This window comes from Triplophysa dalaica, chromosome 21 (assembly GCF_015846415.1).
Source record: "Triplophysa dalaica isolate WHDGS20190420 chromosome 21, ASM1584641v1, whole genome shotgun sequence".
Taxonomy (NCBI): domain Eukaryota; kingdom Metazoa; phylum Chordata; class Actinopteri; order Cypriniformes; family Nemacheilidae; genus Triplophysa; species Triplophysa dalaica.
The window spans coordinates 3,630,707-3,652,385 of record NC_079562.1 but is presented as its reverse complement, the minus strand read 5'-3'; the positions used below and the strand labels follow the sequence as shown (position 1 = coordinate 3,652,385).

General features: G+C 38.1%; 5 protein-coding genes across 14 annotated transcripts in view; 1 reads left to right on the top strand and 4 right to left on the bottom strand.

Annotated features, from left to right (window-relative positions):
* The window catches only part of itpr1b (inositol 1,4,5-trisphosphate receptor, type 1b), a 93,049-nt gene extending 88,535 nt beyond the window's left edge, over window positions 1-4,514 (bottom strand). For all 10 annotated transcript variants that reach the window (XM_056735679.1, XM_056735680.1, XM_056735682.1 and 7 more), the window contains exons 1-2: window positions 4,351-4,514; window positions 1,467-1,580 (exon numbers count right to left, since the gene is read on the bottom strand). In XM_056735679.1, coding sequence (XP_056591657.1) covers window positions 1,467-1,558 — 92 coding nt within the window. In that variant the 5' untranslated portion in view covers window positions 1,559-1,580; window positions 4,351-4,514. The remainder of the gene's footprint in view (window positions 1-1,466; window positions 1,581-4,350) is intronic.
* Window positions 4,515-11,766: 7,252 nt separating this feature from the next.
* Window positions 11,767-14,733, bottom strand: setmar (SET domain and mariner transposase fusion gene). Its single transcript, XM_056734969.1, has 2 exons — window positions 14,550-14,733; window positions 11,767-14,358 (listed from the first exon to the last, which is right to left on the bottom strand). Exons 1-2 carry the CDS (start codon window positions 14,646-14,648, stop codon window positions 13,570-13,572), a joined length of 888 nt encoding a protein of 295 aa, XP_056590947.1. The 5' UTR covers window positions 14,649-14,733; the 3' UTR covers window positions 11,767-13,569.
* A 564-nt stretch (window positions 14,734-15,297) lies between these two features.
* Window positions 15,298-16,962, bottom strand: brk1 (BRICK1 subunit of SCAR/WAVE actin nucleating complex). Its single transcript, XM_056735035.1, has 3 exons — window positions 16,803-16,962; window positions 16,090-16,172; window positions 15,298-16,007 (listed from the first exon to the last, which is right to left on the bottom strand). The coding sequence occupies exons 1-3, from the start codon at window positions 16,918-16,920 to the stop codon at window positions 15,981-15,983; spliced, it is 228 nt and encodes a 75-aa protein (XP_056591013.1). The 5' UTR covers window positions 16,921-16,962; the 3' UTR covers window positions 15,298-15,980.
* A 1,145-nt stretch (window positions 16,963-18,107) lies between these two features.
* On the bottom strand, window positions 18,108-19,385 carry gpx1a (glutathione peroxidase 1a). The gene is made up of 2 exons (XM_056734940.1): window positions 19,072-19,385; window positions 18,108-18,766 (listed from the first exon to the last, which is right to left on the bottom strand). Exons 1-2 carry the CDS (start codon window positions 19,294-19,296, stop codon window positions 18,416-18,418), a joined length of 576 nt encoding a protein of 191 aa, XP_056590918.1. The 5' UTR covers window positions 19,297-19,385; the 3' UTR covers window positions 18,108-18,415.
* Window positions 19,386-19,513: 128 nt separating this feature from the next.
* LOC130410330 (testis-expressed protein 264 homolog) overlaps window positions 19,514-21,679 on the top strand; it is a 36,105-nt gene continuing 33,939 nt past the window's right edge. Inside the window, exon 1 of the mRNA XM_056734938.1 lies at window positions 19,514-20,485. Within this exon, the coding sequence (XP_056590916.1) occupies window positions 20,228-20,485 (258 nt within the window). The 5' untranslated portion in view covers window positions 19,514-20,227. The remainder of the gene's footprint in view (window positions 20,486-21,679) is intronic.

Sequence of the window (21,679 nt, the reverse complement as noted above, 5' to 3'; positions counted from 1 at the left end):
CCTTTAAAGGGGTAAATGGCACGAATACGTCTTTTTCTCTGTCTTTGGTGTGTAATAAGTTGCCTATGCATGTATTAGACATTTAAAATTGCGTGTTAGAAACAAAGGTGCATTCTATCTAAAAGCGAATGCTAACCCAGACCTGCCTGAAACGCCTCGTGTAACCACATTCCCACAAATCTACGTCAGTTTGTTGTATGATTTGACTGAGACCGCCCAAATGTATACGCAAGTAAGGTGAGCGTAGCTGTCAGTACAATTGCTTTGGAACCTGAAAGCATTATCTAGATCAGCACCAGCATTCACATATGATCACATTTTCATGAACCTGAAGCGTTTTGGACGGAGAAAAACTATATATATATATATATATATATATATAAATCTAAAGCATAAAAAAGGCAAGAAAATCACTTAAATAAGTAACAAATTATAACAAAACAAAAGCAAAGAAGAGCCTGTAAAGTTTATTTCTGTAGAATACAACATAGACCAAACCGAGTAGCTGCATCTGAAGTAACATCAAGCAATGTTATAATCAAAGTCAGTAAGGACGTAAAACAACAGAAGCGGTCATTGATGTGGAATTAGCATAGATGCATTCTTAATAAATGCTAATCGACGAGATTATTTCACATTCTCCAGGACTCGTAACTTTGGTCTCATCTGTTTGTACTTGACTGTCAGAGCCTAACAAACCCGCGGCCTGTCAGTAGCCATCAGGCTGGTTGTGTCCTATCTGGTTGTCTGTGCCCAGCTGGAGAACAGGTGGCTCATTTTCTTATCAACGCTGAGGTCGTTGTGTGGCGCACAATAACACTACATGGCGAGTGTGCCAGAATGGCTAAATATAGCCATGGCTCTAAGGATGTGCGAACGGGGGAGAATAGTAGAGAAAATGATGACAGGACAAAATTAGATATATTAACGTTTTGTTCTTTTAAGACGCATTTAAAGATGCATTCATGCTTTTGTTGCCATGGACGGGTGACGTGGAGCCGTGATGTACATGTAGACGTTGAAAAATTGCACAGGGTGCCAAAGGGGGACGATTTCCAGGAGTTGGGAGAGTGTGATTAAACGGACACGCCACAATCTCATTTCAAGAGGAATGACATGAGGGCACGGATCAGACTTGGCTCCAGCAAGGAACATGAACACTTTTAGAGATATACAGAAAAGCGAAAGACCATGCAACGGTCTGAATGTGTCCTGATTTTTCAGTCACAGTGGCCTACAAGTGCACACGTGCATCATTTATATTTTTAGCTGTGTTTATTATCATTCACCACATGAACATATCTGCATCCAAATAGTATAATATAAACTGGAGGTTGAAATACTAAAGCATAACCAAACAACTGTTTCCACTTCTCCTTATTTCACCCATCAATCCCTTTCTTCTTCCTCTTGTATTTTGATCATCTTCTCCTAAATAAAACTTTGCTAAGGACAGGTCATCTTACCCCAAAGTGCTGATAAATCCATTAGTGGACCCTTCTGCATACAGGGAGCAGATGTCCCCGATGTGGAGAAAGCTGGACATTTTGTCCGACATCTTGCTCCGCTTTACGGTGTGCCTGAGGAAGAGATATGAAATATATAAGGGTGGAAAAACAGCATGAAACACATCTGCTTTATTTATACAGTTTAGAATGTAGGTTATCATCAATGGAACAGCTAGTGGAACTTTAATAGCGTGACCATGTGGGCCATAGGGATGGACTCAAGAAAATTAGAAATTGCCATTTTGAGATGCCCTAGTTTTATGCATAGACGTGAAATTCAAGGTTCTTTCGCTCTATGGGTGGATGATGGGGAACGTTTTGGAACATTAAGCCGTACTATGATCTGTAAAGGAAATTTCTAAATTATGTCTAGTTTTTGGATTCTACAACGTCTTTCTACAACAAGAAGACAGCTAACAGTTTTCTAAAAAATGAACACCTAAGTTTCAAATACATATGATTTTCTTCCTTTAAAAATCTACTGGTAGCATATTTATTTGGATTTATCACGAGAACCAGATCAGTTTGATTCATTGTCAAATACCTAAGCCCACTTTGAGCCAAAAAACAGGTTCACTAGAAGACCAACTCATGCACAAATTAACCTTAACTAATCTGCCAAAAATAAAGTATTTTGTTTTGTTGGAAAATACTATCCGGTTTTTCCTTCCGCCAAATCAGAAAAAAAATATTCGGTTAACTCAAATTGCTGGAGGCAATGCGCCATTCAAAAAGCCAATCCCTTTACTTCTCCTGGGATTGCTTAATACGTTTTTGGAAAGAGATAAATAATGTCCTAGAAGAAACTCTAGAAATGCCAAATGATTTAAGTTTTGAGGTACTTTATTTGGGTCTCAATGATGTCTTGTATAAAGAGTAAGAAATATATGTTTAAAAAAAAGCCAAAAAGCAAAAACTCGATGTTGGTATAAACCTATTCCTCCACAAAGGCAGGACTGGAGTGATGTTTTGAAGAGTACATTTATAATAAAAAATTACACTTTGTGTCAATTTCGAAAAGGACTATGGACTAAATGGATTGAGTACATAACTCCTACTGAACCTTATATTTTTGTTCTATAATAATAAATAAAAAATCCCAGTGATGTTACCAACACACCCCTTCTATAGTAAATAGTCAATGTTGAAACGTAAAGAACTCAAAGGGGTCCCAGGACATTATTCTCATAACTTTGACTGTTTTATAGGCAAATTATTCGGTCATTAAATTGTGTAAAGCTTACTTTAACTGTAAAAGTGATGCTGACTGTAACCCTTTACAATAAAAACTGAAATATAAAATAATAATCTGCCAAAAAGAGCAAGAAGAATGTGAAGTTCTTCTGCCATTTTCAGATGATGCTGGTTGTACTTCTTACACAAAACTTAAAAAAATCAATTTGTACAATTTGTATGCTTCTTTCATCAGAAAAGAGAAACCAGCACATCCCTCAATATTTTACGTAAATTTGCAATGACGTGAGGTCATTTTGGGGAAACTTCTTTTAAGTTCATGATAATGCACAACACATTGTCATTCGGGGATTACAGGACAGGACTCACAATTCTGCCTGTGGTAGTAGGTGAATCTTAAACTGAGTGACAGCAGAATACATCACTTTATGTAGATTATTTAGGACAATCCAATGACCCCTAATGGCTAAATTAATAGATAATGAACAAAGCGCATGAACAAAGAAACTCTTATATTTATCAGAAGCAACAGGACCACTGAACACTTTCATCTGGAACATTGAGCAGATGCTCGAATCAACTTGAGATGAAGTCTACAGCTAAATCAATGAAAGATGAGACCAGACAACATCAAAAAGAAACATTTCACAGACGCTCGGCTCAATAATACGACATACATCAGAGGGATACCAGTTACAACCAAATAGTATTGACAGAGTTGTGATAACTGAGTTTACACACCTTTTTAGAAATTGTGCTGTTTGCTTTTCCCCACATGAATAAATAGACATCCATTTTTACATCATACTTCCCAAAATAGATGTCAGCTAGGTTAATAATGCAGTGATGCTAGTAAACACTGAAGGGTGGCAGCTAATGAAAACTTTGTTTACAATACAAGACAAATTGTTGTCTTCTCTGCACTGCCAAGGAACACATACAGTTCTTAAGAAGGTGAATATTTTGTCAAGTTGAAGTGTTGTGATTCTTGAAATTATGTAGCCAAGTTAAACACATTACTGTCATGCTGACTGTTAAATAATAAAGTAAGTAGGTATTTGCATGTGCAATGACAGCAGTATGTGGGCTGTTTCTCAAACCTTCACATTTGGATTCATACTGTGTGGGAACTAAATATGGAGGCCAGACTTATCTTATTCTTGCATGTTTTAAACTTCATCTTTTCGGGTGAAATGTTTGACAGACACATATACAGAAGTAAACATTCACCTGTACCTGTAGGTACAGTGAGGTAAAACCAACCGCGTAACTCGACATGTGACCGTTAACATAACAAATGACAGTTCCGTTAAGACGCACCATCCATCAAGGCTAGTTTTTCCAAAACAACCAAAAAACTGCATATTATATCACCAAAATGAGACCATTCATCCATAAAAGCTATCGACCGATACCCAAATATGTATTATAAATGACATTAATCAGTAAATCTCCCACCTGCCTCCTGCAACATTTCCCTCCAGCGTTACATTATAACGTTGTGAAATTGTAACAGTTGCCGCGGATCGAACGGGCACAATGATACACTGTGACAAACTTCCGTTCTAATCACATCACACTGATGGATGCATCAGTCACACATCCCTCTCAACAGCACTGTAACGGCAAGAGTTCACCTGAACTTTACCTTCTTCAGAAGGACCGCGTCGGAAATGCAACGGTGACGATGCGGTCAACGGATTAAAGCGTCCGGCCGGGTTCCCTCGTATAATTCCATGATACGCGACAGTCACCCAATTGAAAATCGCGGCGTCTAGTGCCAGTCGGATTTTGTCCGCACTTGTCCGTCCGCTTTCTTACCACCTCCACATGAGCTCTGAAGCCCCTCCCCCTTGTGGACGCGCATCATGAGGTGATACATGGGTAATGGAGTTCTGAAAGATAGATAGATAGAGAGAGAGAGAGAGAGAGAGAGAGAGAGAGAGAGAGAGAGAGAGAGAGAGAGAGAGAGACAGACAGACAGACAGACAGACAGACAGACAGAAAGACAGATAGACAGATAGACAGATAGACAGACAGACAGACAGACAGACAGACAGACAGATAGAAATATCGACAGATGGACAGATGGACAGATAGATAGATAGATAGATAGATAGATAGATAGATAGATAGATAGATAGATAGATAGATAGATAGATAGATAGATAGATAGATAGATAGATAGATAGATAGATAGATAGATAGATTGAGAGAGAGAGAGAGAGACAGACAGACAGACAGACAGAAAGAAAGACAGATAGACAGACAGACAGACAGATAGAAATATTGACAGATAGACAGATAGATAGATAGATAGATAGATAGATAGATAGATAGATAGATAGATAGATAGAAAGAGAGAGAGAGAGAGAGAGAGAGAGAGAGAGAGAGAGAGAGACAGACAGACAGACAGACAGACAGACAGACAGAAAGACAGATAGACAGATAGAAATATCGACAGATAGACAGACAGACAGATTGACAGATAGACAGATAGATAGATAGATAGATAGATAGATAGATAGATAGATAGATAGATAGATAGATAGATAGATAGATAGATAGATAGATAGATAGATAGATAGATAGATAGATAGATAGATAGATAGATAGATAGATAGATAGATAGATAGATATAGACAGACAGACAGACAGATAGACAGACAGACAGACTGACAGAGAGTCAGACAGGCAGACAAACAGATAGACCACAAAGTTATTTGACATGTTTGAGACACAACAAATGCAATTAGAGGCAAACGTACCAGATAAACGGGTTTGTATGTTCTAAACGCACTAAAAAACATGTGCCATGCTAGACAGAGGCAATCAAACTTATTCTACTTTTGTCCTTTATTTCTGGTGTCTTTTTAAGTCTGACCCATAAATCAAGTTGGTGATCTAATTTTTTTCCTTTCTTGCATTTGGCCTACTAAAACATTCGTCAGAACTGGAACACATTTTTGATGTGATTTGGCTCTGGCTTTAAACAGTGTCCCTCAGTAGATGGCTCTATTTGAAATATGCAGTGGGTTGCTTATAAATGTGCCAAACTCACGAAAGTCAAATTTTTTCATTTTCAACACCTCACCTCGCTCCATTCTGTTTTGCAATGCCTGGATTGTAATCAGCTTGTCAATTATTGACATATAAACTGACACTTATCTTCTATGGTTCCACTAAGAAACATGTCAGATAATCAAAGTAAAAATGTGGCAAACAACATTACACTTTCATTTTAAATACACCAAAGCTTACTAAATACTGTGAACAACGAAGAAGTATATTTTAGTTTTCTACATTTATGCTTTTACAAGAGGTCCTTTCCACTAATCTGATAATTGACTGAGCATGGGGTGCAACCTTTCCAACGTGTGCTGTCAAAGTAAAATAAAGTTTTCATTTTGCAAGGACATCACCCCAAAAATGCACAGTTTTATTTCCAATTGCTCACCATGTTGCCTAGCAACTAGTGTACATGCACGCCCTAAGATTTATGTTATGCTCAGTGATACACAACTCGAGCGATGCATGTAGACAATACACACAATAGATGCATGCAGACACTACACACACAATAGTTGCTCTTTGTGCTTATCAGTCATGTGCTGTATTTAGAATGAGTAAGAGAGATCGGCTGTGAGCGTGAGTGGGCTTCCGTCACTATTAATATAGTTGTCTTGCGTTCAGCTCTCACCTTATTTTCGACCTGCATGTGTTTATGTGAAGGGGATGAGACCATCGTCTGAGCCTTTGACATGTAAATATCTGCAGTTACAGCTGCTTGAAATGAAAAAAGGGCCATACAGCTCGTCCCTTTTTATGTGTTGATGAATGCAACAGTTAAACAAGAATGATTTGGGTAGAAAAAAAGTACACAACAATAAAACTTGTCAGGCGTCTTCCTAAAACATGTGTTATGATTTGTAAGCTCAAATGAAATTGGAGATTGGAGGTTGTTTTAAAGATTATTAACACCAAGATAATGCTTTGGTTTGTGGTTGGCTTTCAATGGATTCTCAAGAACTAACAAAACAGGAAAAACTTGATTAGATTTCTTAACAAGCACTTCTAGTTCAAATCTATAGATACATTCCTGGCAGCAAGAAAAAACAGAATTATCCAGCCCCAAACTGAATTGTTTATAGCTTATAAGGTTTAGCCCAATAAAAAAATCTAAATCCAACAAGTTTACATGAGTCTCATGTCATTAATAAAAGATAAATGTTTAAAAAATTTGCATAGAACAATTCATTTTCATACACAGAACACAAAGCGCATGTACTACACCATTTCAGTTCAATAGAGGTCAGATCGTCCACTGCCTTATGCAAATTGAAATCGATCAGCACTCTGGACTTTACAAGCGTCGAAACCAAAACGGTAAAATTTTGACCCGATTTTAGTTCATTTCTGTTTTTCCTACTTGAGTAAATTGCCAGTTTGGCTCGACATCAAATAAAATTCAGCAATTGACAATCAAAATACTTTTTCTGCACACACTTAAAACCCAATATAAAAGTTTCCAATGAAAATGTTTCTGAAACAGATTACTTATAGTAATTTCTTATTTCATTTCTTATTAAAAACCAAAACACAAACTTTGTACATGACCTTACCAGTAAATTAAAAATAAATCTAAACACAAGGACTTCCCAGTTTTTTAAAACAGTCCCACACAATCCTCTTATTTAGGATACAAGTACTGTATATAGTGGGGAATGGGAGTGTTAGGGTTCTTTACTACTTTGCAATATTAAGTAAAAATTGTCTCTCTGCAGCTGTAAAGGCAGACTGCCACTTTCCTATCAGATGAGTAACTATTCGAGTTGAGGAGATTCCCAGATGAGAAACTAGCTGCTCAATGTTCATGAAATCAACTCCAGCCACATTTAGCATGATTCAGGGTGGTGTTCAGGGATTCAGTCTATTGTTTTATCCAGGAAAAGTGTGATCAACAGTGGAGAAATCAAAATGAGCTCCGTGTATAATGGGTTCATTCAGCAACCAGAAGAGTGATTCTACACATGGTGTTCTTTCAGGCTAAAAAAGACTCCATACTTTAAAAAGATTCCGATAAAAGATTGGAATTCTACGAGTGTCTAGTTTTAGGGCGTCTACAAGAAAAAGAGATTTGTCCATGTGAAGGCCTCCGAAAACCCGTAAAAATCCACATGCAGCCGCTCTCCAGCTATGGTCTCTTGTTCCGAGCAGAAGCCTTTGTATGAATTGCAAACTTAAATTGTTAGTTTGTCAGACCTTTTCCACCTTCCTCTTTAGGCAGGAATATGATGATTTTAGTAATCCAGTGTAATTTATCCCAAAAGAAGTCCACTAACAAGGATTGAATTTCATCAGTTCTGCAGGTGGATCCACACAGGCCAGTTTATGGCAAAGGGAAGATGCAACTAAGAAGTAGACAATCAAAACATGCCCTTTTTACGACATATTTGGAGCCAACCATATCCATTAAGATAATCGTGCTTTAACCTTTCACTCCTTTCCAGTTCTTTTGTACAGTGACTTCATCACCTTAAAAAGAATCCCAAATACTTAAAACCTCCTATACCCCAGATTATAAAACTGTCAGCTCTGGCTATTGTGTAGAGCATTCCTGACTATGAACATCCTTGCCTGACACCCCTACCAACTTTGAGCCACCGAAAAGCCAAAAGCTGTTAAAGTTTTCCAGAGATACTTATGTTCAACCCAGTCAAAAGCTTTCTCTTGATCTAGCGAGATCAAGGCACAGTCCAAATTAAACAACTTGGAAACATCAAGGATATCTCGCATTATCAAAAATGCATCTACCGGGTATGCAATAGCTCTGGTCCGGGTGAATGACTTGCTCCTTTACTTCAGTTAATCTGATTGCCAAAGTTTTGGAGAGCAATTTTCAATCTGTACAGAGGAGGGACACAGGACGCCAATTCTTGATATCAGTCAGCTCTCCTTTTTTAGGGAGGACTGTAAGAACTCCTCTACGGCAGTTAAATGGCAGGCGGTCTTCAGTCGAGCCTACATTGAGCAGTTAGGGTTAGGTGATCATGTGCAAGAATCAGAACGCAAGGTGTGAATGTATCTTTTCTGTCCATTCCTAGCAACTAGTGTAAACTCACACCCTAAGATGTATGTTTATGCTCAGTGAAACACAACCCGAGCGATGCATGCAAACTACAGACACAATAGATGCATGCAGACACTACACACACAATAGATGCATGCAGACACTACACACACAATAGATGCATGCAGACACTACACACACAATAGATGCATGCAGACACTACACACACAATAGATGCATGCAGACACTACACACACAATAGTTGCTCTTTGTGCTTGTCAGTCATGTGCTGTATTTAGAATGAGTAAGAGAGATCGGCCGTGAGCGTAAGTGGGCTTCCGTCACTATTAATATAGTTGTCTTGCGTTCAGCTCTCACCTTATTTTCGACCTGCATGTGTTTATGTGAAGGGGATGAGACCATCGGCTGAGCCTTTGACATGTAAATATCTGCAGTTACAGCTGCTTGAAATGAAAAAAGGGCCATACAGCTCGTCCCTTTTTATGTGTTGATGAATGCAACAGTTAAACAAGAATGATTTGGGTAGAAAAAAAGTACACAACAATAAAACATGTCAGGCGTCTTCCTAAAACATGTGTTATGATTTGTAAGCTCAAATGAAATTGAAGATTGGAGGTTTTTTTTAAAGATTATTAGCACTAAGAGAATGTTTTGGTTGGTGCTTAATGGTTCGGTTTCAATGCGTTCTCAAGAACTAACAAAACAGGAAAAGCTTGGTAAGATTTCTAAAGGCTTCTAGTTTACATTTATAAATAAAATCCTGGCAGCAAGACAAAAACAGAATAACCCAGCCCCAAACTGAATTGTTAATAGCTTATAAGGTTTAGCCCAATAAAAAAATCACAATCCAAAAGTCTGCATAAGAACCTGACCCCATTGATGATGTCATTTATGAATCATAAGATGCTTTGGAGAACACACATTTTGTTTCCTTAGAATAATACCTGTGAATTGTTTACAACAAGACCAGAACTTAGTACTAGAAAAGAAAGGCAATTTACCAGTGAATCACAGGTACATTACAGAAACATAAAGTAGAAAAAAAAGACTGTATATAAAAGTGGCTAAAAAAAATCTGTCAGTTCATTGGAAAACTCAGACGGACAAGGATCTTTTTCTTGCTTTAAATCTGAGCTCATTGGGCCTAGTTTCGGGTAAACTTTAAAAAGTTGAAACAGTAGACCGTTATTGTTGTGTGTTTACCTTCTTGATAAGAACCCAGCGAGTCATTGACCCGAAACCAATAAAGTTATTTATTTATCACTCAACTGGTGTGACAAGATCATCTAAACCACACACCAACGTCACAGCACCATCTGGAACTTGTCTGGAACATATGAGGCATGAAATGATGTGTCATGGGCACGTTCAGATAGACACACAAGAATCAGAGCTGTGTCTTGCAGTAAGTACAATAGCTTTTGCTGTTCTAAAGGACACAAAAGTCCTTCCTCACTAAAAATAAAAGACAATTATACAGCGATATTGGATCTTGTTTCCCCGGAGGAAACGATCTTATAATATGAATGACAGCATTGCTAATTGGGTCTTGCACCCTCCCAACTCTATTAGACTGAGATGATATTGATAAACCACAGTATTTTGTGTACATTTTCATGAAAAATAGACTTATTCCTACCAAGCATGTTAATCTAAATCCGTTCATATGCTGATAAACATTCTATAGAGACAAAACAACATTTATTTCAAATCAAATATAAATTCTGGACCGTGGTATCTATGGAGCTCAGATGTGACATCTTAAGATACAGTGACAGGCTCTTGAGAGAGCAAGAATGGGATCCAATCCTTTCGAGAGTCTCTTCTTTCATTACTATTCATTTATTCGCTCAATTTCCCCTTCCAGAAATAGGCCTGTGATCTTGTACCGTGAGCTCTTCACAACATAAACAGCTGAGCTCAACGTCCCTTTTATTGGTCTCGGGATGACAGGACCTCCAGTCGTCTCTGATGAGTAGCAGGGCCGATTACCCGGTTTGAGCTCTAAGAATCACGCAAGCTTCATTAAGCCGCTATTAAGCACTGTGCAATTTCACTGTCACTAATTGTAGTGCAGAGGACAAGCGTGAATGATGAGCGGAAACCTCTGTGCGCTCCTGCAGACGGAGAATTAGAGAATGTTAAATAAATGAAGAGGAAACACAGATAGAAAATCAATTTGTTCACTTATTGTTTTTCAGATTTGTAGATAAAACTGGTCATATCATCTCTCACCTAGACATGTTCAACTTCAATGTGACAGTGCGTCTAATTCTATCTCTCTGCCTGTTTTTCTTTTCTCGTGTAGTGAAGCAGTGTTTAAGAAACGACACAGACGTGCAGTCTCCATCATTAAGTGTTGCGTCTTAAAGCCATTTTTGTTTGAACGGCACCTTTATGAAGTGTTCATTTGCAAAAACAGATAATTTTCAAAAATCATGTTTGTATTCCAAGTAGGCCTGATATCAATTAGACAATTGTTTTGATTAAGTAATAATAACTAAAAATAAAAATATAGATTTGTGATTATTTTAAACTCTTCTTTTATTCTATCAACATTGAAAGCTAATTATTTCAAATAAGTGAAATAAGACGAAGCAGAGAATTTCCAAGTTAATTATATACAAATACACACACACATGCACATCATAGCAGTGGATAGTATAGTATATCAACATCAATATCTAGGCCAAAACAATATTTCTCTTTCTCTGTCATGTTGCAGTAAATTTCTCCATATGACGTTCCAAATAAAAATATAAATTGACACAGTTGAACTGAACATCAGCAGTCTTGTTGGACAAACTTGTTAAGGAAAACAATACCCTTCTTTCTCAAGAGGATCTGAGGCCAGAGATGGCCACCTAACAGACAGATATACATCTAATATTTCAGTCTTAACCTACTTCATGGAGAATTTGTAAAATATGCATTATATTCTCATTATAATTTTTTTTTCCTATGGAACACAAAACCACTGCGACATTTCTCAAAATATCTTCTTTTGTGTTAAAATACACGTTTAAACGACATGAGGGTGAACAAATAATGACAGAATTTTATTTTTGATATTCCTTTATTTATACACTACTTTAAACTGAACAGTGCTCAAAATCCTCATTTGATTCATTTTAAATTGTAATTATTTATATGATTTAAAGTCTCTCTAAAAGGAAAAAGGTTTTCTCAACTGGCTTCCTTGGGGCTGGCAGTCTCTGGGAAGCGACCTTACCACAAACTGACAGTTCCGATCCACCAGTGAGACCTCCGTGTCCCTGCCCATATGTGTTTCCCTTCTCGGAGATAGCTGACTGACTTCAATCTTCACCAACCATTCCTAAACACTAAAGCCTACACGCACCGGTCGATATCACACATTCTGTTGCCATAGAGACCTGAGAATGTGCTCACTTGCCAATCCCAATGAGTCATAAAACAAACACAGGATCTGAGTTTACCACAGTCCTCAGATTATCACTGATGGGAACTGAAGGAAACATCAATAAACTTTTACTGTATTACTGAACTGCATGTCATGCATGGCCAACAGACACTGAGGAGAAGTTCTTCATCTCTTTATATTTATTTACTCGCATGTGGTTAATAACATGTTTATGCCTTTTTCTTCTGGGGAACACAAAAGAAGATATTTTGAGAAATGCCTCAGTGGATTTGTGCCCGTACAACCAAAGTCGATGGAGTCCAATGTTGTTCGCTTACAAACATTCTTCAAAATATCTTTTGTGTTATGCAGAAGAAAGTCATACAGGTTTGAAATGAAATTTTCAACTTTTGGGTGAACTATTAACCATTTTTGCCTTTCGTATACATTCTATACAAAGCAAGAAAGTTAAACATTCATAAAATCATGCGTTCCCTCAAAATCAAATCTATAATTTGAGCAATGAAGAGCCCATGGAGGAGTTCAAAAGTTCAACCACAAATAAAAGAAAAGGAAGTCTTGAATGTCCAGTAGTGGTTTAACTTGATGCGTAAAACTGGCAAAGACAGAACCTATCTGCCTCTTCCCATACTGCCTTGTGCTTTGCTCTGGTTTCTAGTCTCTGTGCTAATTAACCCAGATGTAGATATTAATACTGTGGTGAAGATGAAAGCGGGGCTGGAGTGAAAATGGGGCAGATCTAGAAGAGAGGGGGCAGATTTAAGGGTGACATTTGAATGAAGTGGGTCACTCCCACCCCCTTTGTGTCAAGAGACTAACAGCAGTTACTATATTAAAATACCCATGGGCCTTTTTTAATTGCTCGTTACCCAGAGGGCTACGGGTCCAGTGACAAATGCAGACTGTTCTTAAAAGAAATGGTTACGGCGTAACACTTAAGATGCAGTGGTGTTTTGTAAAATATATGCATCAACTGAGATCTTCCCAACAAACTTGTCAAACATTGCAGATGCCACTTTTTTGCATTCCACCTCAAATTTGGGCAGATGTCCCCACATATATTATTCAAAACAGCAAACATTTGCCCTTAATGGTTTAAAAAGTCAAAGGAAACTTTTCTCATCAAAAAATATTACTTGAGCAAACTAATAAATCTGCTTGGTTGATACTTTTAGTTTATCAATACCCATTCTATACCTATAAATAGCATCAACTTACACTTTACACAATGCATTAAAAAACTGTTTAGTTCATTCACAAGAAAAAAAACAAAATCTATGTCAAACATGAAAATATTCCACATCAGACACCATACCCGAGCAGTACACAATATTAAACATCTGAACAAAACTGAAATGAAACCAGATTCAATTTCAATGGAGAACTGAGATGTCTAACGGTAAAAATCCTGAGCAGTTTGGTTCTCTACAGTGACATGTTTTTCTCTGTAGCACTTTGAGATCATCAGACCGCGCCTGAGTGTCACTTGGCACTTCTTTTAACTTCTGGGCGTCTGTGTTGCGCCCTCCTCCATAGTCAAAGGTCAGTTCTTGGTATTGCTCTATCTCTCGATTCGTAAACAAAGCCAGTCTGGGTACCAGCGAGTGAACACGCACCGGCACCATGACCAGGTTGGGCTGGCAGGAGTGGTTGATGAACCTGCCCACATTTCCCACAGTCACAGGATCCACGAACGTCTGGGTGACCCTGTCTCCACCGCTGTGCTCCCGAACAGCTATGATGTAGTTCATATCATGAGGAGTCTGTGAGAGCTGCCTGCAACGAGCCTCCTGGGCGCCGATTATTTCCCCTGCGTACTCGCATACGAAACGTCCACAAGGGAGGCGCTCTAGAGTTTCCACCCCCAAACCTCTGTCGGTGGTGCTGAAGACACCCAGCTGAACTTCGACCCCCTTTTGAACCACCCGGTTCTGACATGAATCGCTGCAGGCACACAGGACGTCGCACTCAAACACAGGCTGGGTGTAGCTGTCGTCTTCCTGCTGCTGAATCAAAAGTCCCCTGCTGTCATACGTCTGGCCAAACCTCAAACAGGGGCAGGAGTCGGGCAGGCAAGACTGGGCACGACAAGAGCAACCTGGGAGCGTCACCGCACTTGGATCAAGGTCACAGCCTGGTCCTTGCACATTCTCTGGCACATACTATGAGATTTTGAGAATTAAAACTAAAGGACAGTGCTGACATCTAGTGTTGCTATGGCAAAACATTTACGATATGCAAACATTAAATGGACACATGTCCTTATAACTAACGTTAATTAATGAATATAATTTAAAAACATAGTTGCACATCAATAATGACAATAAATACAATATGCGTATAAGGAGGTTACCTGGAAGTTAGCAAAAGCTTCCTGAGATAAGCAGTCCTCAATTAAAACAGGGACATTCTCGAGACCTTTGCTTAAATCCTGACTGTATGATCGCATCATGTGCTTTGTACATTTCTATAAATCTATTAAAGACAACATGAATGGTTACAAAGGCGTGTTTGCCGTGTCAATGCCTATTTGTGCGAAACGCGACGAAAACCGGAAATGCACAAGTAGCGGTTTACAAAATAAAAGTTTCAGAATGGCGTTTAAATGACACTGGACAGCAAAACCAGTTTTATGGGTCAATTTTTCGAAATTAAGATGAATAAATAAGATTTCTATTGATGTATAAATTGCTAGAATATGACAATATCTGGCACAGATACAACCGTTTAAAACTAAGTAAAAAATCTAAATATTGAGAAAATTGCCTTTAAAGTTGATAAACTGAGGCACTGTGGCAGGCCATCCACTCACACAAATAAAGTTTTTATATATTTTAGGTAGGAAATTTACAAAATATCTTCATGGAACAGGATCTTTCCTTAATATTCTACTGATTTTTGGCATAAAAGAAAAATCTATAATTTTGACCCATACAATGTATTTTTGTCTTTTACTAAACATATTCTCGTGCTACTGAAGACTGGTTTTGTGATTCAGGGTCACAAATGTATTTTCAACTTGCTATCAAAGCGTACAATTATAAATACATACAACACGGTTCACCAACATAATATAATTAATATTAAAAAAGTACATAGACTGGTTTAAATGAGTTTTTATTTATTGTTAAACCACAAAACATTACCATAATAACACACTAGCGTAACACGAAACTGCATACCGGGGATAGGAGCAGTGATTCTTTTAAAACAGTCTGACTTTAGTGCACTCCATTCACTCATACTTCTAACTGGCATTTCTCATGTGCAGATGTTTGTCTCATGATACATGTACAGCAGGCAGTGATGTACTTAAAACACGTTTCTGAATGAACAATATAAACTCTGTTAAAACACGGGAGGACTAATCAAAACACCTACAAATAAAATGTTAATAATAAAAAAGATATCAAGGCATAATATCAGTTTAACAAAGTTATTTTCAGTCTATGTTTGCATTACCATTTATATACTTCCGCATGATGCATCAAAGTAAAGTCATCAGGAAAGACACATCAGCTGTTTGCATGAAGCAACACCAAAGAGACAAGAACTCCTGCCTGATGGATCGAAAAAACTGAAGTACCCGACATTGTAAAACTTCAGCCATAAAATGAGGAAGAACCAATTTCTGTTCAGCATAGACATCAAGACACCGGTCCCATACATAAATGAACTGATCTACAATAGACAACCAACAGAAACATATCTTGAATGATTTAAGTGAATGATAAGGAGGTGAGTGTGTAAAGCCGTCATTGCGTTCTGATGTGGATCCCGATGTCTAAGTCAAGGTTTCCCCTTTTGTGACCTTAAGAGAAAACATATGACAATTATAAACAGGCTGATGGGTGCAAACTGTGGTAACAAATAAAGAATTAAAACAAACGTACCCGGGCTTCAATGTATTCGATTCGCCTCTCCAGTGCAGTCAGCTTCTCATTCAAAGTGGCTAAACGCGACCTGCAGGACATATCTAAAGAGACAAAACACTATTTACATTCGGCAAACAACATACTGACGCAAGCCTGTTTCAGCTGGCAATGTTTGGGAACCGAAAATCAATTATTTTGCTGGACACAAAAATACATAGAAAACACAAACATAATGATGTCATTAATATAAATGTTTACAAGCAGCTCAGTTGCGTGCATTGGTGCGTTAATGTATGGCAGTGAAACTGGGGCTGGGTTCAAAACAAACCAGTCGGCTTTTTTATCACAAACAAACTACAAATGTGTATTTAGCAACAAGAAACGTATAATATCTATATAAATAAGCAAAATCTTAATACTTTATATTTACGATAAAAAGTTAGAAAAACGGAAATGGGCGACTGCTCAGCAGGCAGGACCAACCCAACGCCCTGCATTCATTACCTAAATCGCTAAATCATCTGCCGGTCGTGTTACACATGAACTATAGATGTTTTGATGCCACGGTATCCATAACTCTAAAACTGCGAGCCAAAACAATTGCGAATAATCAACATATTTGTCATTATAAAGCTTCCAAACGATCCCGTACTCCCGATTAGCATGTTAGCATGAAGACATGGCGTAATGGATTGAAGATAATCAGACGCGGCGTAGTTTCCTCATCTTACCGAAGGAATTCAGGAAATCGGCGATTTTCTTAATGCTGCTGGTGATTACTTCGATATATTCACGATTCGCCCAATCCTGGTGAATTTCTCTTTGCACTGGGTCTTCCTGTCCGGCCATCTCGAGCTGGTTAGCATTAGCCACTGACTCTGTGTCAGATGAGATACGAGCGCCCCCTGCTGAATCGTCACAGTACTTCACGTCGAGATAATGTGGAAATATGCTATTATAAAGGAGCTATCGAACGGTATTAAATTGCAATTTTCTCAAGAGTGCAAAATATATGCGTAGTGTGGATTAGTTGACGCAAATATCGTAAATTCGCATCCCATTTCGTGCATAGATGGAGTTCCCTGTATATAGCTTTAGATAAAAGCAGAGGGCAGCAGATATCCTGTCCATCCTCCAATGGCCTCAATTAATAAAATGTTAATGAATTAAATGAGTCAAATATATTATATTTTCCTTAAAAAAATATTGAACGAACATGAAAGCGCAGATTCAACAAGATCCTAGTTCAGTGTCCCTGACGCCTGTTTTCAAGATCATCCAAATATGTCAAGGAAAGATACTTACAAGTGATGGATTGCCCAAACACATTATATTCTCCATGTTTAGACACACAGACCTTGGAAGATCTTGTTGCAAAACTGCGAATGCAGTGCAGATTAAAACCCTGAATGCTTTTCAGAACCAGTATAACCGTGTCTGACTGTTTCCACTTGTTAGGACACATCCTGAAGATAGAGCGGGACTATTATTATAGTTTTATTACAGTAATCCCCTTAGTAGTCTTAAGTGATAAACTGCATCAAGATATTTTATAATTAATGCATGCATAGCACAGAATTCAAGACAAATATTTTTTTCATTTTCAAATATTAAGATTCTTTAGAAAACAAAGTGGGTCTATCACATCGAAGATATTTTTTATTGTTTGGTCAACCTGTTTTGCTTGAAAGGAGAAAAAAGTGTATCACTATTTGACTGATCCTGCATGAGCTATTTTAAGTACATTATGTAAAAAAATTGTGAATACTCTTCATTCTGATAAGGTCAATAAAACCTTAAATAAGCTTGATATGACAATACTTCACTATGGGGTTATATTGCGGTTTCATAAGTCACTGTATTTTTTTGTCAAATCCTGTTACAGAATACTTCTTTTGTTAACTATAGATCCAAGCGGGGGAAAATGAATTTAAATCGACACCGAAGAAAAAATATGGAAGTAAAAAAGTAGAAAGTTGTGATTTGAATTGCTTCTGTTTATCCGTGTTGAAAAAAGCAAAACGAGGAACAACCAATACGTTTTCTGAAATGTTTATTTATATTTATAATGTTGGAAGAAAAAAGCTGATCTCTGCAGGTCATGGAAACAGTACCACTCTTAAAATAAACATTTACAAATACATCAGAAACATCCCTCTGAAAGATTTTAGGAAGCATCTTCATTAAGTAAACAGTTTAAAAACAGTTGCACTCTAGCCATGTCTGTACAGTCGGCCCGAATCAAACAACAATCTTATCTCAGAGGCTGTGGTTACATGCAATAGGCGTTGGCTTGCCCATTAGGTTCTATCTCACGTGTCCACAACACTAGGTGGCTGATGTTTTACTTCATCTTCTTGAGGAGTTCTTTGATGTCTCCTTCGATGTCGATGGTGAGAAACCTTCTGCTGTAGCGCTTGAACGGCTCTCCATCAGGACCAATGAGGAACTTCTCAAAGTTCCAGGAGATGTCATTCCTGTTCACAGGACTCCAGATGATGGATTTGGGATCGTTCATCAGGGACAAGGAGTCATCGCTAGGTTGAGGGAGCTCCTCCTTGAGGAAAGTGAACAGAGGGTGTGCATTCTGGCCGTTTACTTCCAGCTTCTCAAGAAGTTGGAATTTGGGCTCGAAGCCATTTCCAGGACGGACGTATTTTAGAGAAAGGAGGATTTCCTCAATCTTGCAATTCTCCTGCAAAACAATACAAATACAATCCTTCAAAACGAAGAAAGCACTTTTAATTGTAATCTAGACAGCACAACAACATTTTTCTTACATGGAAATCTTACATTGGTGACGTTAAAGTGTAACTAATAATCGTGAAATATTTGATCAGCCCAGTCTATACTAGTTTGTTCTGCAATACCGTGCCGCACACACGAGACTTTATTATGTCATGTTATCGCAACGATACGATTTATGTATATGAATATGAAAGTAACCAATTGTACAATAAGATACATTTTCTTTAAAGTTAAGGAACACAAAGGTCTCACCTGATGTCCGAACTGGTTGCAGGGAGCTCCCAGAATCACGAGTCCTTGCTGCGCGTAGCGGCTGTGCAGCTCGTTCATCTGAGTGTAATCCCTGACTGTTGTGCCTCAAAGCGAGGCTACATTCTCAATAAGCACAACTTTTCCCTTCAGGGCGGCAAAATTCAACACCTCCCCGGACAAAAGTTTAGCGGACAGATCGTAGAACCTCTTGACGGTGCCTGCCATGTTCACTCACGCGCAGCACGGCGTTTGTAAAGTAGCTCGACGCGTCTTATAAAGAAACGTGACCCTTGATGCGCAGGGGAGGTGCATATTAGGAAATTATAGATCAAGGAAGTGCATGTAATAGTGGGAGGGCACAGGTCTGACGCCACAGATATATGCGCATTTACCTTTGATTTATTGCTTATTTTTGTTCTCTGGAGATCATTTCGAGATGCTGTCAAAATACGCTACTATTTTCAATTTGGGATGTAGCGTTGACCACTTGATGTTTAATAATAAACATATAAACACTGCCACCTTCCGACAATTGGAGGTATTGAATGTTGACCCCAGTCTTTTTGACTTTGTGTATTCTTTTACGTATCAAAGTGTACTGTAAAACGAATTTAAAGCTAATAAAACGTTGTATGCGTGTGTAATATAAAGTTCTACGTGTTACTGACGTCTGTGCTGTTATGCGCCGTTCGTGCGCAGCTTTAATCATTTAAATCGCGTTTCATCTAAAACCAGACTGAACCAAATGCAAGCCCCTCGTCGTAGGAACATTCGTCAATGAAACCGAAAATATATTTGTAGTTAACATCGAACGGTTGCGCAGACGTGAATGAAACATGTTTAAAAAAAACTTCGGTTAATTGTGAACATACCCCCACCAGCATCAAATGGTACGGTCCAGGAAGCTTGAGCGAAACACGTTCTGTGTTTAGGGAAATGAATCTGCGGTTGTGAAATTCTGCGCAGCATCTTCAGCCTGAAAGTTGTGATTTGGTCAGAAATCCGCTGTTCTGCTTTTATTTGATATTTAACTCATGCAGTCGATCACCGCTTCTTTAACCCGTATGATCTGCTGAATGAATGAACCGAGGAAGACTGTTATTCTGGACAAAAGCAGCTCTCGGTCATTATTTCGCACTTCAGTGAAGCTGCTGACATGTGGAAATGGGAGATCTTGAGTGTCATTGGTGTCTTAAGCCTGGCGCTTTTTCTCATAGCAGTGTGTTATATTTTATACTCTGGGCTGACCACAGAAATTAACATTAAGACTGGTTTGCCCCCTATGAGGGGCATCACTATAGCTTATAAATATAAAGTGGGACTTTATAAGGACTGTGCATCAGTGTTTAAAGAGAGCTCCAGTATTGGGCCTAATATGTCATGCATTGGGATCTTCTATGATGATCCAAAGAAGGTGAGATAACCTTTAGGATTCTAAATGTGACCCTTGATGACTGTGAGGCACTTTGAGCTTTATGTATCACACACTTCTATTATTTCTGTAGAATGCATTAGAAATCAGAATATAATTTCTTTTATTTCTGTATGGATAAATGATGAAGACTTGCAATAATGGACTATTTAAGTATACTTATTTTGGCAAACATTACTGTCTTTCATGTGTGTGGGTGTATTGTAAGTTTTTTGTGCACTTTCAAATGAATGCACATACTTATGACTTGTATATTTATGCTTCAATGTACTGTCCCTGTGGACAGAAGCATCTGTAGGTGTAGTGAGAGTGTGAATCTGGTGTGTGTTAGCCCAGTGATGGATTGACCACCTGTTCTGGGTTTTCCTGCCCTGTTTGAGGTACGATGGGACCGTCTCCAGCACTCTTTTCCTTTTGACCTCGCATATGGTAAGCGGTGTAGAAAATCGGTGGCTGGATATTAATAGCTACTTGAGTTGTGGGTTTAGGCCAATCTGTGTATTCAGTTAGTATGCAGAACTCAAGTCGGCTTTGCATTACGTATGCATTAAACTTTAATTCCCTCATGTAGCTAAAGTGCTTTAATTAGAATAGAAAAAAATCATTGCATTTAAATTTGCTGTTTAGTTTGTTTGTTTGACTTGCCATGTAACCTGTAATGCTTTCTAAGTAGGTAAATCACAAGCAAAAGTTTCACATGAAGGCTTTTAATAAGGGATTTAAATGCTTACTTCGGATTGCCAAAAAGACGCAGCCTTCCTTTGAAAGGTTTCCATATTCTTTAAATTGTGTTTTGTGGTAAATATAGTATGGCGTTTGTGATTCTCCTCCACCACTAGATGGAGGTGGTGATTCAGTGTTTATAGTGTATTGTAGTTGTCATTGTGTGGGTGGAATGTGTTTGTATGTTCTGATATTTCGAGATAATTAGTTTATCTGTTTTTGTGTGCCTCTTATCGGACTTAATTTAATTTTATCGTATGTAATCATGATAAATGGTGTTAAATTTTCTCATTTGGACGCCGTATACATATTTTCCATATTCTTTATTGCAGAATGCAGCTCACAGTGTTGTACTGAAAGCTAGATGAGTAATCATGGCTGTTAAATTATAAAAATCTTTTTGACTGATTACGTTCAGATATTATGATTATGTTTGTGGCAAAAGTGTTTTCT